A 13,778-nucleotide genomic window follows, 5' to 3' on the forward strand; every position below is an offset into this window, starting at 1 on the left:
GCTCATCCTGATCTCAATAAGAACAAAGCCCCAGAAACTTTCCACAGAGGAGGCTGTTAAGCTGCCCTCCCAGCCTTTCCTCATGCCATGGGTCATTTGAACATTAGTGCAAGAGGTATATGCCTTTAACATGAGCATAATTTCTACTTGGCATTGTACCAACAAGATCTTTTTAAATCTAGATTCTGGATTCTTTGCAGAAGTCACCTCTCTCAGCTTTTTGTTTCCTTCTAGTTGAAAAGCAAAGCAAACTTTCCATGTCAAAGGTGGACAACCTACTTCTGCTCAAGGACCCAATTTAGGAAAAGTGAAAATGTTTGCAGGTTGCATATTTTATTCTTTCATTAAGTGCCTTTATTGTCTCATGGAAACACACATGAATGCTTAAAACTGTGATTGTCCACTTCTAAAACATAAGAATGATAATGAGAAAATGTAGTTCTATTAGCCAATAAATTATTAATAATAATCATATTTGAGAAGTAACCACATTAGAGACCATTTTTTAAATTTTTCATTCTTTGTGTCTCTAGAAGCTTTAGTTTACAAAGTGAGTTCCCATTATTTTTAACCAAGCCATCTGTAAAACAGACTAGTCAGAGGAATAAAAAACATATTAAACATGCTATGCAAGGAACATACCTTATAGGCAGGGACTAAGTCTTCAGGTGAACTGACTTGCCCAGGGTCCCAATCACATAAGTCATCTCAGATCCGGTGGTAGAATCTGTTGTGATTCAACACAGTATTTCCCAAGTGCCCCTTGTGTGCCAGGCACTATGCCAAGCACTAGAGAATTGAGATATCTGATGTGGCTGCCTCCCTCAGCTCACAGAGCCCACTCCCCACCTGGGCCTTTCTCTTTGCCTGAGCTAGACAGCACAGAGTAGATCTAGGCTTCACTCCACAGGCCACACCCACCTGTTTTACAGTTCTAACAAGACTTCTACAGCTCTTTTTGGCATGTGTGAGTTTGAAATTAGATCTTACTGCAAAGTCAGAAAACCCATGGGCTGCCTAAACCACGCATAATAATGTCAGCCGAGACAGAAACAAGGACATAGCCTGAAACTGCACATAGAGAATGTTCCCAGCACTCTGAAAGAGCCTTCAGATGCTGGAGTAGAAAGTACTACTTTGTAAAGGAAGCTATGAACCCTTTTTTCAAAGTGGACTCTCACAGCCCCTTGGAAGCACAGACTCCATGTCCTTCAGCGTCTGTCTTGCATTCCCAGTGTGCACTTGGGAGGGTCCCCTAAGCCCTACTTGCCAAGATCCCTGCCTTAGTCCTAGCTGCTTCCACATAGAGTTCCCTATCCTTAGTCATGGCCCCAACTCCTGTGAGACCATCCTGTTGGGGCCCGGTGAAGACCCTGATGCAAGGGACATGAAGATAGAATACTTGTCCAGCTTCAAAATACTGTGCTCTTTCAAAGCACATATGAGTAAATACCCAGGCTGCTTTAATAGCCTAATCCCACTCCAGTCATCAGATAAGCAGACCTCTTCGAGCAGCTGCATTTATCCTAAAGCTCACTCTACTGCCCTCAAAGAAGAGTCTTCATTGCCAGTTTGCCATATATTTCAGGCAGGCTGGGTTAGTAGCAAAGTGCATGCATTTCCTCACATCTGGCTTTTCAGACCAGCCTGACCTTGTCCCAGCCCTGACCAGCCCTGACCTTGTTTCCTCCATGTACCAGAAACCAGATTTCAGGAGGCCAGAGTTGCTAGGCAGGTAGTTGAATCTCCTGCCTCTGTTGGAAACAGGGGGTTATCATAGCAAATCTCAGGCCTGCCCAAAAAGGGCTGTCATCAGTTCCATCAACCCTTCCAGATCGTAAGGCCAACCCAATGGCTGGAAAGATACATGTGCGAGGATTGAGAAATGCTTTGTCTCCTGAGCCATGCCAGAGACAGCCACGCAGGGGTTTAGATGTGCTGAAAACCAAAACTGATTGGATCCAGGCCACATTTGGCTAGGGCAGAGAAGCCATGTGGCTCTTGAGCTGGTCTCTGCTGCCACCATCAGGATGCAAAGAGGCCACCACCTTCTTTTAGAACTCTCTGGGCCTAGCACTGAATTGATCCTCACACACCCCAGTCAGTGCTCTGGGCTTTCATCAGGAGGTCAGTTTTGTGGCACATACCAAATCCATTCTCAAGAATGTCTTCACCCTGCCTCTCTGAAAAAGATTTAAGGCTTTATGGATGGTGAGAACAGGAACCAGACCAGCTGCAGATGTTTTTCACCACCAATTTAGGTTGAGCCTGACTGAAACAGTAACAACACCTCTCTCTGCCCCAGATGTTGAGGGTCCACTTGCACTGCGGCCCCAGAGCATTCTGGCTTCTTCCAAATTGGCGGTGAATGCCATTAGATATATGTATCTCTTACAGGTCCAAAATGACTTTGTAGTTATTATATAAGAAAACATGGGTCAGAGTTACTCTTTCCATGAAAAGAGTAGAATAAATTGGAATGAGAAGGAAGTGTGACCAGGAGGGTGGAAGGAAGTGTTTCTCCTTGGGGCTTGTGAGCTAACTGAAGCAAGGGGGATGTAGAGTAGCCCCAGGGGCAGGCGGGGTTGTCCAGGGGCTGTCACCTCAGCTGGACCAGAGTGCCAAGCTCCCATACCTCTTCTCTGTGCTTCCCAACCAGCACCCCCTGCTGGGAGCCTTCTAGTCCCACCCACCAGGATGGGGAGCTGACAGTGAGCCCCCAAACCTGGTTTCCCTAGGCCTATATCCTTATGTCCAGCCTGGCATCCTTCCATACCCTGAGGCCTCCCTGAACCTCCTGCTCGAACCCCCAAAGAAAGGAAGTGATTGTCCACAAGCTAGGCTGGTCCCTCAGGCTGGCACCACTGGACCAATCCTCCCTTCCAGAATGTCAGCTTTTTCATCTTCAAAGTGAAGGAGCCAAACTGGAATATGTGACCGCTCCCTGTCTTCTTTTTTTAAACATTAAACCTGCATAAATCCCTGAAGAAGAGGCCTGGTATGATAGAAAGACTTGGCTTGTGGAATCAAATATGTCACAGCACCTCTCCTGCCAGTCACCTGTAGGCCTTAGACATGTAACTTAACCATTGGCCCAGTGTTTTCTCACCTATAAAAATAGGATTAATATCCACTGTGTTATCTCAGGGCCTTCAAGAGGCAGATGCCAGGGGTATCTGGGTGGTTCAGTCAGTTAAGCATATGACCTTTGATTTTGGCTTGGGACATGATCTCAGGGTCATGAGATCAACCCCTGCATTGGGCTCTGCACTGAGTGTGTTGCCCAGTTGGGATTTTCTCTCTCCTCCCTCTCCCCCTCCCTGCTCACACTCTCTCTGCCTCCTTCTCTCTTTCTCTAAAAAAAAAAAAAAAAAAAAAGGCAGATGAAAGCATGTGCTTGTGTTTGCACAGAGTTGTGTCATTTACAAGTGCTTCCACATGCCTCAGATGTGTTCCCTGCAGTGTTCAGGGCAATATAAGACAACAGCATTTCCCTGAGGGTCACAGAGACCCAGGTCAAGTTCCATTAATTACCTGAGTTATCAAGATCAATTTTGTTAACTTCCATGAGCTTCATTTGCCTCTTCTGCAAAGAGGAAGAGTAACAGTACATTCCTGAGAGAGCTATTTTGTGGGTTAAATCAGACTGTAAAGTGCCTAGGTCAGCGCTGGACATATTAGCAACTCAATAAGTCTCAATTGTACTTTTTCTTGGATGAAAGGTCAGGCCAGCAAAATAATGAAAGTTCTAAATCACAGGTGGTCCCTTGGCCTTGAGACACTCAATAGTCATGTAGCCCAGTTTTTCTTTCTCTTATGGAGGATGCTGGAAGAACAAGAAGAAAACTCTCATTAAATAAGTACTGACTGTGTATCAGGCAGTGTGCTCAGCATTTTGCATTCATGATCTCTAGCTCTCATTACAGCCCTGTGAATCCATAGTAGTCAAGTATGTTGAAGTGACTTACCTAATGTAACATGTAGTAGAGTCAGACTTGAACCCAGGCCTTTTAGATTCCATGCCTAAGTTCTTTCTGTGGCCAGGCCAGCTTCTATTGTAAATGAAAGAGCACTCAAGAGGCACTGGAAATTCCCTGAGAGAAACAATCAGGCCTGAAGCACTAACAACATTTGAGGGGAGAAAACTAGGAACAGAGCTCCCTGTTCCAACCCCCCAGACCATCCTGCAACAGGGCCAGCTCTTCCCACAAGGCAGAGTCCTGGTCCTGTGTCCTAAACAGGCCCAAACATGTTGAATGTTTTAGCTCAAACATTCAGAAATGTCCTTTATATCTTTAAAACTTTTTTAAGGGTACCTAGAAAAGTAGTGAGCAAATGAGAAGTCTTTCTGATCAAAGCAGATCAGATCAATAGAAACTTGCCCAATCTCTTGCCCTTGCCTGGAGGCCTTTTCAGGTTGAGATGCCAGCAAGGCCAGCAGCTAAGAAGAGAGCTACAGAAATCCTGTTATCCCACAGGGACTGAAGCGGTGGGCCCTGAGGTCTCAGCCTATAGGGATGCCAACTTTAGCAGATACCCCACACCCTGACATGTACAGGCAGGCCCCTTTGAAGCTGGCCAAATCCTCAGGCTGCCTTGGACAGAGCTGGCACTCTGCTGCCCCCTGGTGGTCATTGCCATGACAGCGCCAGCCTCTGAACTGCCGGATCTGGGGTCCCCTCTACCCAGGACAGATGGTCATCACCTTTAAGATGTTGACTGCAGCCCTGCCCACCGCTGGCCTGGAGTTTCAGCCATCCCACAGGCTATGGTGATGGTAATCCTAGCAGGGAAATGCCCAGTCTTCATTTACTGGCTTGTCCCTAAGAGGGCTGCTCTCTTCCTTGTTAAAGCATTACTCAGCACTATGTGAGCCTGGACAGGCCACCTTACTTCCCCAACCTCAGAAGCCTTCCCTCTTGGCAAGCTGAAGCCCTCTGTTTACTTACCTATTCATTCACAACATCCAAATATACTCATTCCTCCCTGGAGCTCCATAAGTCTCAGAGATTGGACAGATGGGATCACACTTGAGGAAAGCCTTTCATGATCACCCTAAAGCATTCTCTTCTCAACTCCTCTCCATTTGCTCCCTCACTCCACCCTATTTTATTTTCTTTAAACAATTATTGCTGTCTGAATTTACCTTATATTCATTTTGTTTATTATATATCATGTGACCCTCTCTGTGCTCCTCCATACACAAACTAGGAGGGATATTTATGACACAGCGCAGCCTTGTCTTTTTTTCACTCCCTCTCTCCCAGAACCTGGCCTGAAGTTGGCATTCAATGTGTGTAGATAGTTAACAAATGGTGTAAGTGGCTGAATATATAGCCATCACAAATTCACCTGGTACTCAGCAATGCTGGCCCCATGCTTGTCTCCCTCCCCTGTCTCTAACTTGGACTCTCTCTACAGCTGTCTTGCTGACAGTGTGCTGCCTGAGGAGGAAGAAAAAGACGGCTAATCCAGAGAACAACCTGAGCTACTGGAACAATGCCATCACCATGGACTACTTCAATAAGCATGCTGTGGAGTTACCAAGGGAGATCCAGTCCCTTGAAACTTCTGAGGTAATAAGCCCCAAACCATGAAGTGCCCCTGGAAGGTCCAGCCCCACTACAGGGAATAGCACAGGCTGCAGAGTAACCCACAGAGCATCTCCTTGCTTCTTAGTGTCTTGTTCCTCAAAGGATGGTCCATAGACCAGTAGCAGCAGCACCCAGGAAACTACAGGTCCCACAGCAGCCCTGCTGAATCAATCTGTATTTTAGCAAGACTTCCCAGGTGCTTTCTATGCATGTTAAAGTTTGGGAAGCTCTGTTCCTGAGATCCCTGGGTTGCTGGGAACAATTCAATAAGTATTCCTTGAGAACCCATTTTCTGGCAGACAGTCTCTGGGGGTTATGAAGATGAGAGCTTGGGGCCCAGATTCCAAGATGTGGTTGAGGTATGAGCCCCAAGCATCATTCAAAAGCGGACAAACTAGAGGAGATACAAGAAGAGTTGTAGAGAGCTGTAGAAATCTAGGAGAAGAAAGCTTTTGCAATGGGGGTTAGGAAGGATAAATGGATTTTGACAGGTATTCCAACAAAGGAAGTAACCTGAATAAAGGTGGGAATGTGGGCTACACACAGCATATCATGGGAGAACAGAATACGTTGGGTCAGGAAATATTACCCAAAATACCCATCTGGCCAGTGAGAGAACTAGGCTTTGACCCGGTGTTCCTTCCCCTCTCACATAGAAGGTGGGGGCAGAGGCCAGGGCACAGCAGGAAAGGTAGATTGATTTGGCGTGGTCTTGAATAGGCTTGAATGGAGTTTATACTTCAGTCTTGGGCAATGGAGGGTCATTGAAAGTTTTGAGCTTTGTGTGACCTAGTTTTAAAAAGATTGTGCTGATGGCCTGGTGAAGGTACTCTATATGTGCTTGGTGAACAGCTAGGAAGGAGAGGTAGGAGGGTTTAATGGATGAATGAATGGATGGGAGGACAGGCGGGAAGACAGACAAAATAAGAAGGCCAGCTAGAATGCAATCGAGATGGCCTGGGAGATAAATGGCAGACATTTGAGTAAAAGCAGTGTGAACTGCGAAGAGTCCTGGAGACAGTCCCTTCTTCCCCTGCGGATCCATCCCCCACAGCATCCAGGGTGGGCTTTTATAAACATAAATGTGATCACATCACTCCCAGACTCAGAATCCTTTAGTAGCTTCCTGATGCTCTTAAGTTAAAGTTCACAGTCTTCTGAAGGGCCCATGAGGTGGACCTGGCCCTGGCCCAACCATCCAGCCTCACGTCATGCCACTCTCCATCTCATCTGCTGAGCTCCAGCCACCCTGGATTTCTTTTCATTTTTTTATAACACCAAGTTACACCCCATTCTGGGGCTGTGCATGACTGTTCCTTCTACTGGGATGTGTTCTGTCCCTCCTCAGCACCCCTTCCTTTGTTCATCTCAGTAGCTCCTACCCATTGTTCAGGCCCAGTCTAACTGTCACTTCCTCAGAGAGACGTTCCCTGACCTGCCATGCTGGGCTCTGCTCTCCTAACATATGGTCTCAGCTCCTTATGCTTTTTCCATCATGGCACATACCAGAGTTGTAAGGATGTAGCTGCTGACCTGATATTAGTTTCATATTTGACTCCCTAACTAGAATACCCAGTTGCTTCCACACTGTAAAACCCAGGAGTCAGTTCTAAGCATCCCTCTTACTCAATCTACCAGCAGCATCAGCACCGTCAGTCATTTCCTCCTCAGAAAGTTTGTCTTCACCCCATCCTGTTCTGGCTCTCCTCCACCTTTCAGCAGCTCCTTCTCAGTCTCCATCACTGGCTCCCAGTCCTTTGTCCAGTCTCTAATCACTGCAGTGCCCGGGTTCAGCCTTCCCACTGCTTCTCTTCTCTCTACTTAGTTTCATGACTTTAAATATTATCTCTGCACCATTGACTTGCAATTTCTACCTCTGATCTTTACATTTCCCCTTCACTCAGACTCATGTACCCAGCTACTGCTGTGCATGTCTCATGGGCATCTCAAATTCAACATTCCCCAGATTGAACTGCTGACTTCCCCTCCCCACCCAAACACCCAGAAGTTCCCTGGTGTTTCTCATTACATAAATTGCATTGCCAGCCCCCTTCTCCTCTCACACACTCCACACCCAGTCTATCAGCAGATCCTCTTGGTTCTTCCGATATAGGAGTGCTTCTCACCACCCACATTGCTGCCTCCCTCAAATCATGGATTGCTGCAATAACTTCTGAAAACAAGGTCTCTGCTACCATCTTGCCTTCTATCCTCCACACAGTAGCCAGATGATCTTCTCAAGGAAGGACTCCATGTCTGCCATGTCTCCCAACCCTCAAATGGCTCCTCTTCACACTTTGAACAAAATCCAGATTCTTCTTACCAGACCCTTCACAGGCTGACCTTGCCCACCTCCCTGGCTTCCTCCTGCCAGACCTCCCACTGACCACACACTTGAGCCACACCAGCCTTTGGCTCTTCTTCAACACAGTCTTTCCAAAAACACAAGATTTCTCTTGCACCTGTATAAAATGCTCTTTTCCTGGTTCCATCCCTCACTTCCTTCAGGTCTCTGTTCCAGTGCTGCATCTTCAGAGAAACTTGTCCTGACTTCTCTATACAGAGTAGAAGCCCACCTCCACCCCCATGGTTTTCTATCTTCTTTTCTGCTTTATTTTTCTTCAGAGCACTTCTCACCACCTGACACTGCATCATTCTCTGTTGACTGGCCCCTTATCTGTCTCTTCGTAGAGTATAGGCTGCCTGATGGCAGAAGTTTGTTCTCACTGCTCTATCCCTAGCACCTAGAACAGTGCCCAGAACATGGTAGGTACTTGGTAAATGTTTATCACATGAATGAACCGTAAGTTTTATTCACGATTGACTCATCACCCAGCCCAAAGCCTAAGACACGTGGAAGCTCAATAAAAATGTTGAACCAAAGGACAGAGCAACAGGCTTCATGAAAGCATTGGTCTTTAGTGTGGTCAGGGTACATCTTGCATAGCAAAATTAGTAACTACACTTATTGTGGTGAGCATTTCATAATGTACATAATTGTCGAATCACTTTTTTATAACCCTGAAACCAATATAATATTGTATGTGAACTATACTTCAATAAAAAATAAAAATGCTTTTAGAAACGTTCCTGAAATGACAGATGTTGACGAGGATGCAGAGAAAGGAGAACCCTTCTACACTGTTGGTGGGAATGCAAGTTGGTGCAGCCACTCTGGAAAACATATGGAGGTTCCTCAAAAAGTTGAAAATAGAACTACTCTACAACCCAGCAATCTCACTACTAGGCATTTACCCTAAAGATACAAATGTAGTGATCCAAAGGGGCACGTGTACCCCTTACACTGTTTATAGCAGCAATGTCCCCAGTAGCCCAACTATGAAAAGAGCCTAAATGTCCATTGACAGATGAATGGATAAAAAATGTGTATATATATGTGTGTGTATACATATATACACACACATACGCACACACACACGTATATATACACACACACATACACACACACATACACTTTTTTATCCAGTCATGTGTGTATATATGTGTGTATACATATATACACATATATACATATACATATACATATATGTATACACACACATATACACTTTTTTATCCACTCATGTGTGTATATATGTGTGTGTATACATATATACACATATATACATATACATATACATATATATGTATACACACACATATACACTTTTTTATCCACTCATGTGTATATATGTATGTGTGTGTAAGTATACATACACACACACACAAACACATATACATATAATGGAATATTATGCTGCCAACAAAAAAACCCCAAATCTTGCCATTTGCAACGACCTGGATGGAACTAGAGGCTATTATGCTAAGCAAAATAAGTCAATCAGAGAAAGACAATTATCATGTGATCTCACTGATAGGATGAATTTGAGAAACAAGACAGAGGATCATAGGGGAAGGGAGGGAAAAATCAAACAAGACAAAACCAGAGAGGGAGATAAACCATAAAAGACTCAATCTCAGGAAACAAACTGAGGGTTGTTGGAGGGGATGAGTGTGGGAGGGATGGGGTGGCTAGGTGATGGACATTGGGGAGGGTGTGTGCTATGAATTTTGTAAGTAACTGATGAATCACAGACCAGTACCCCTGAAATAAATAATACATTATATGTTAATTTTTTTTAAGTGTTCCTGAGAACTATTCTAGTGAGTAAAAAATATGGGTAAGTTGGCAAAGGGGCTGGCCACATTTTGAGTGTGGGCTCTGAATCTCTGAACTCTAAATTTCTCATATTCTCTTTGCAAACTGGTAAATGAAAACCAAAGCCAAAGGACAGTGTCTGTGAGCTTACTATAGAAAAGACCATGCTTATGCAGCATCCTAGTTAGTCATTCCAGCCCAGAGCACTGGGGTTGCCATCGGACAAATACCAGAGGTTCTAGTAGAGGCTGCCCCACCCTTCCACCCAACCTACCCCTGCCATAGTCACCATCCCAGGTCAGGAGATTGCAAGAAAACCAGCAGCAGGAAGGTCCGTTTGGCTTCAGAATGGGTTTTATCACTGTTTCCCTCCCAGCAGGTTGGCTGCCCTCATTCTGCTTTATTTAGAGTAATGTTACAATTTGTTCCAACTCCCTGGGTACATGCAGGTCCTGCAGACCACCCATAGCACAGTCATGCGTTCACAGGGCATCTGCCCCGCACGCCATAGCCTGAGGCTGCACTCACAGCCTGCTGTGTAGCTGCCAGCTTTGGTGGCTGCCAAGTGCTTTGCCTAAGCAAGTTTCTCTGGTGCCCTGCTCCCCGTCTGGGTTGATGAAAGCAGCAAAACACAAATCCAGGCTGTACAGGCAAAATTGTAATGCTCAAAATGTACCTGGAAATTTTTCCATACTTTTTCTCCCCCTCTTCCAACCGTTCCTCCTCTTTTTTTTTTTTTTTTTTTTTTTTTTTTTTTTTTTGTCTGTTATTTTCTAAGTAAATTTCTCTTTCACACTGTGGGAAGTATCCACACGGTTCACCCTTGGTGAACACTTGCTTTGTAAGAACTATAAAATGACACACCAGATCTTGGCCGCAAAATTTCCCTTCACAGCTCAACCCAAAGCCAAGTGGAAAAAGGGGATGCCCTGTTTTCCTTACTCAGAGGGCTGACCCCATGTCTCCCTCTCAGATGGACACTCAGTCATTCCAGACATTGAAGAAAATTTTTATCTTCTGAAAAGGCATTTCACCAACAAATGGTCTTTCTTCCTTTCTCTCCTTATTTTCCATAAGGCAATATGTACTCCCCCAAAATTATACATGTTTTGCTTAAAATAAACTTCAGAGAATTAATCATATCTTCTTCAAGTGAAGACATTTAAGCAAGTCTGGCCAAAGCCAATTCTGCCTTGGCATATTACTGAGGCTTTGCCCTGAAGTAGCCTACAGGTTCTGAGACAGCAGTTTTTTAGAATTGGAACAAGCTAATTTTTCCCCTGAATTAATCCCTGGGCCTGACCTTGAGTACAGATGTCTGGTGGACCACAAATGCTTGCAATCCTTGTTCATTGAAGCCAAAGCTGTTCAGAAGACCTAATCAGTAAATTGCTTATCTCTGGGCTTTTCCATTTCTGAGACTGTGTAGACAGACTGAATTTTTCACTAACCACCTACTGTCACGTAGAGACTCATATGTCTTCAACTCAGGACATCTAGTGCTACAAGAAATGGGGCAAAAATTCTGACCAGGCTCTGGGAGAACTCAGGAGGGGGAGGAATGAGCCCTTAAAGGCTCAGACAGGTGGGTGCTAGTTGAGGAGAGAGGTGAGAAGTTTAGGGTGTGAAAGTGCAGGGAGAAAAAGCCGCCAGATCTCCCAAAAAGCTGTGAGAAAGAGGCAGGAATGAGAGTCCGGGGCCCACACAGACCCAGTTTTGCCCATGAGGGCAGTAAGCCATGTGCAATGTGTCATGCACAGCAAGTCCTCTCAGACTTCTACATGGAGAGCAATGCCATCTCTTGCAACCTGAGCTGGGAGTCATTCAGGGAGCAGGAAATCTTTTCCAGACACTACTATAAAAATCTGAAGGAAGAACAGAGAGGGCTCTGCACTTCAGCATTGGCAGTGAGGACGATGAAATGTTTACCAAGCAATCTCATGTGGAAATGGATGTCCTTGTGTGTGTGTTTCTTTATGAATGGCCACCACCTGAACTCTCCGAGTACATACTATCTCCTCCCTCCCTCCTCCCAGGACCAGCTCTCGGAACCCCGATCCCCAGCCAATGGTGACTACAGAGACACTGGGATGGTCCTCGTCAACCCCTTCTGCCAAGAAACATTGTTTGTGGGAAATGATCAAGTATCGGAGATCTAACCGCAGCAGCTCTCGCTTTGCTGTTCCCTACCTTTCGTCTCTAAATTATAAATATACAAATATATATTATAAATATAATCTTTGTGTAACCCTGACTTAATAAGAAACATTTTCAGCTTTTTTTTCCTAAGAATTGTCAACATGTTTTTTATAAGTGTGGTTTAAAAAAAAAAAAAAAAAAAAAACTTTACAGATTGATCTGTGGCTTTATAAAATAAAGGTATTTCTAAGCAAAGCAGTTGCATTGATTGCTTCTCTTAATAACTGTCCTTGAGCATTTGGGGGTCCCAGCAGCCCCAGACTGTTGAGGGAAGAGATAGACCTGTAGAAGTGAAATGTTAAAATTGTCACAAGCACGGCCCTTTGAGTGCTTCTTAAAGCTCCAGTTCTTCTTGATTCAGTGGAACCCCATTTCCTCCCCCTCCTTATGCACACCAGTGAAGGCAACTGGGCCACCTAGGGAGAAGCAGCAGACTCGCACACAGAGCAGGAAAAGGGAACATCTCATCACCCCCGGTGAATGAGTATCCTGCACTTGCACTGTGACACCATTGGCTGTCAAGGCTAATTCCGTCTGAGTTCAGGACAGCAGGCAGGAGCACGCAGCCCTCAGGAGTCTGTGGAGGACATCCAGCATCCCAAGGCCACATCCCCCTAACGTCACACGACAGGGAGCTTCCACTATGCTAAACAATAGGACTGCCTTGCTCTGGTGGACAAAAATGCCCCCACCCCACCCCAAGCACATTCCTGCTTCCTCTCCAACACCCACATCTGCTTTCAAACTTGTGCCTTTCTCTGGAGATGGTTTAGATGTGGATCCTAAGCCTGGAGCTTGGGAATGCTTGCCCTTCCTCAAGGATCAAATGTTTATTGGGATTCAGCTTTGTTTTCTCAAAAGGCATCTCACTGTGCCCCTGAGGAACATGCTTATGTAAGAGGCCTTGAAGTGTGGAGCTGTAATTTTCTAAACCCTCCTGCAATCTTACAAAAACAAGATTGCCAAAGTGGATTGCTTGGGAGAAGACATCATTTTTTTCCCTCCTTAGCACTGCAGACCTGCTTGTAGGTCCGCAGATGGGCTTCCCACCCAGTGCTCATTTCCTAGTCTCCCCTGCATGGCTGTCTTCACTGGTGGTGGGCCAGCACCTCCCCTGCCCATACCCAGGAGTGGTCAGACCCACAGAGATGTACAGGGGCTTCCACAGATGGCTGCTTCTGTGGGTCAGACCCACAGAGATGTACAGGGGCTTCCACAGATGGCTGCTTCTTACTTTTTTTCCTAGTAGATGGTGGCGAGAGAAGAGAACTGCTTTGACTCTTTCTCTAAAAGAAAATTAGTTTGATAGTATATTTTGAATATAGATGTTCTTATAGTAAGATTGGGAATTGACTTGAATGTTGATTCATATGTTCGTGTTGTTACTGTGGTCTTTTTATCATAACTTTCCTTTCTTCATACGTTTCCTTTAAAAAAAAAAAAAAAGATGGCCTTCAAAAATGTGTGTTCTCAATGTTGTATGGATCTACTTAACATGAGTTTGGTGGTTGTCTCTCTTTAAAGATTCTTCAACCCACAAGGAAGCAGGTTAAATGTTGCTCTGAGATTCATTTGCCAGCGTACTCTGTCTGATCTTTTAACCTTATATTTCTGTCAGCTATTGCATTTACTATAGCAATGTGTGTGTGTATATAAAGAAATCTGTTTGTAAAGTAAAACTATATATAATATATGTAATCAAAGATACATATGTTATATATATATATATATATATATATATGTGTGGATGTATGACTTATTTTTCCTTATCCACAGAATTCAACTACCATGTATATATAAATAAACTTATTTTATTAGCCAGAGGA

General features: G+C 44.7%; 1 protein-coding gene across 6 annotated transcripts in view; it reads left to right on the forward strand.

Annotated features, from left to right (window-relative positions):
• The window catches only part of TMEM108 (transmembrane protein 108), a 384,720-nt gene extending 370,942 nt beyond the window's left edge, over positions 1-13,778 (forward strand). For all 6 annotated transcript variants that reach the window (XM_059162623.1, XM_059162626.1, XM_059162624.1 and 3 more), the window contains 2 exons: positions 5,422-5,576; positions 11,790-13,778. In XM_059162623.1, coding sequence (XP_059018606.1) covers positions 5,422-5,576; positions 11,790-11,912 — 278 coding nt within the window. In that variant the 3' untranslated portion in view covers positions 11,913-13,778. The remainder of the gene's footprint in view (positions 1-5,421; positions 5,577-11,789) is intronic.

The sequence above is a fragment of the Mustela lutreola genome, chromosome 2, assembly GCF_030435805.1.
Source record: "Mustela lutreola isolate mMusLut2 chromosome 2, mMusLut2.pri, whole genome shotgun sequence".
Lineage (NCBI taxonomy): Eukaryota > Metazoa > Chordata > Mammalia > Carnivora > Mustelidae > Mustela > Mustela lutreola.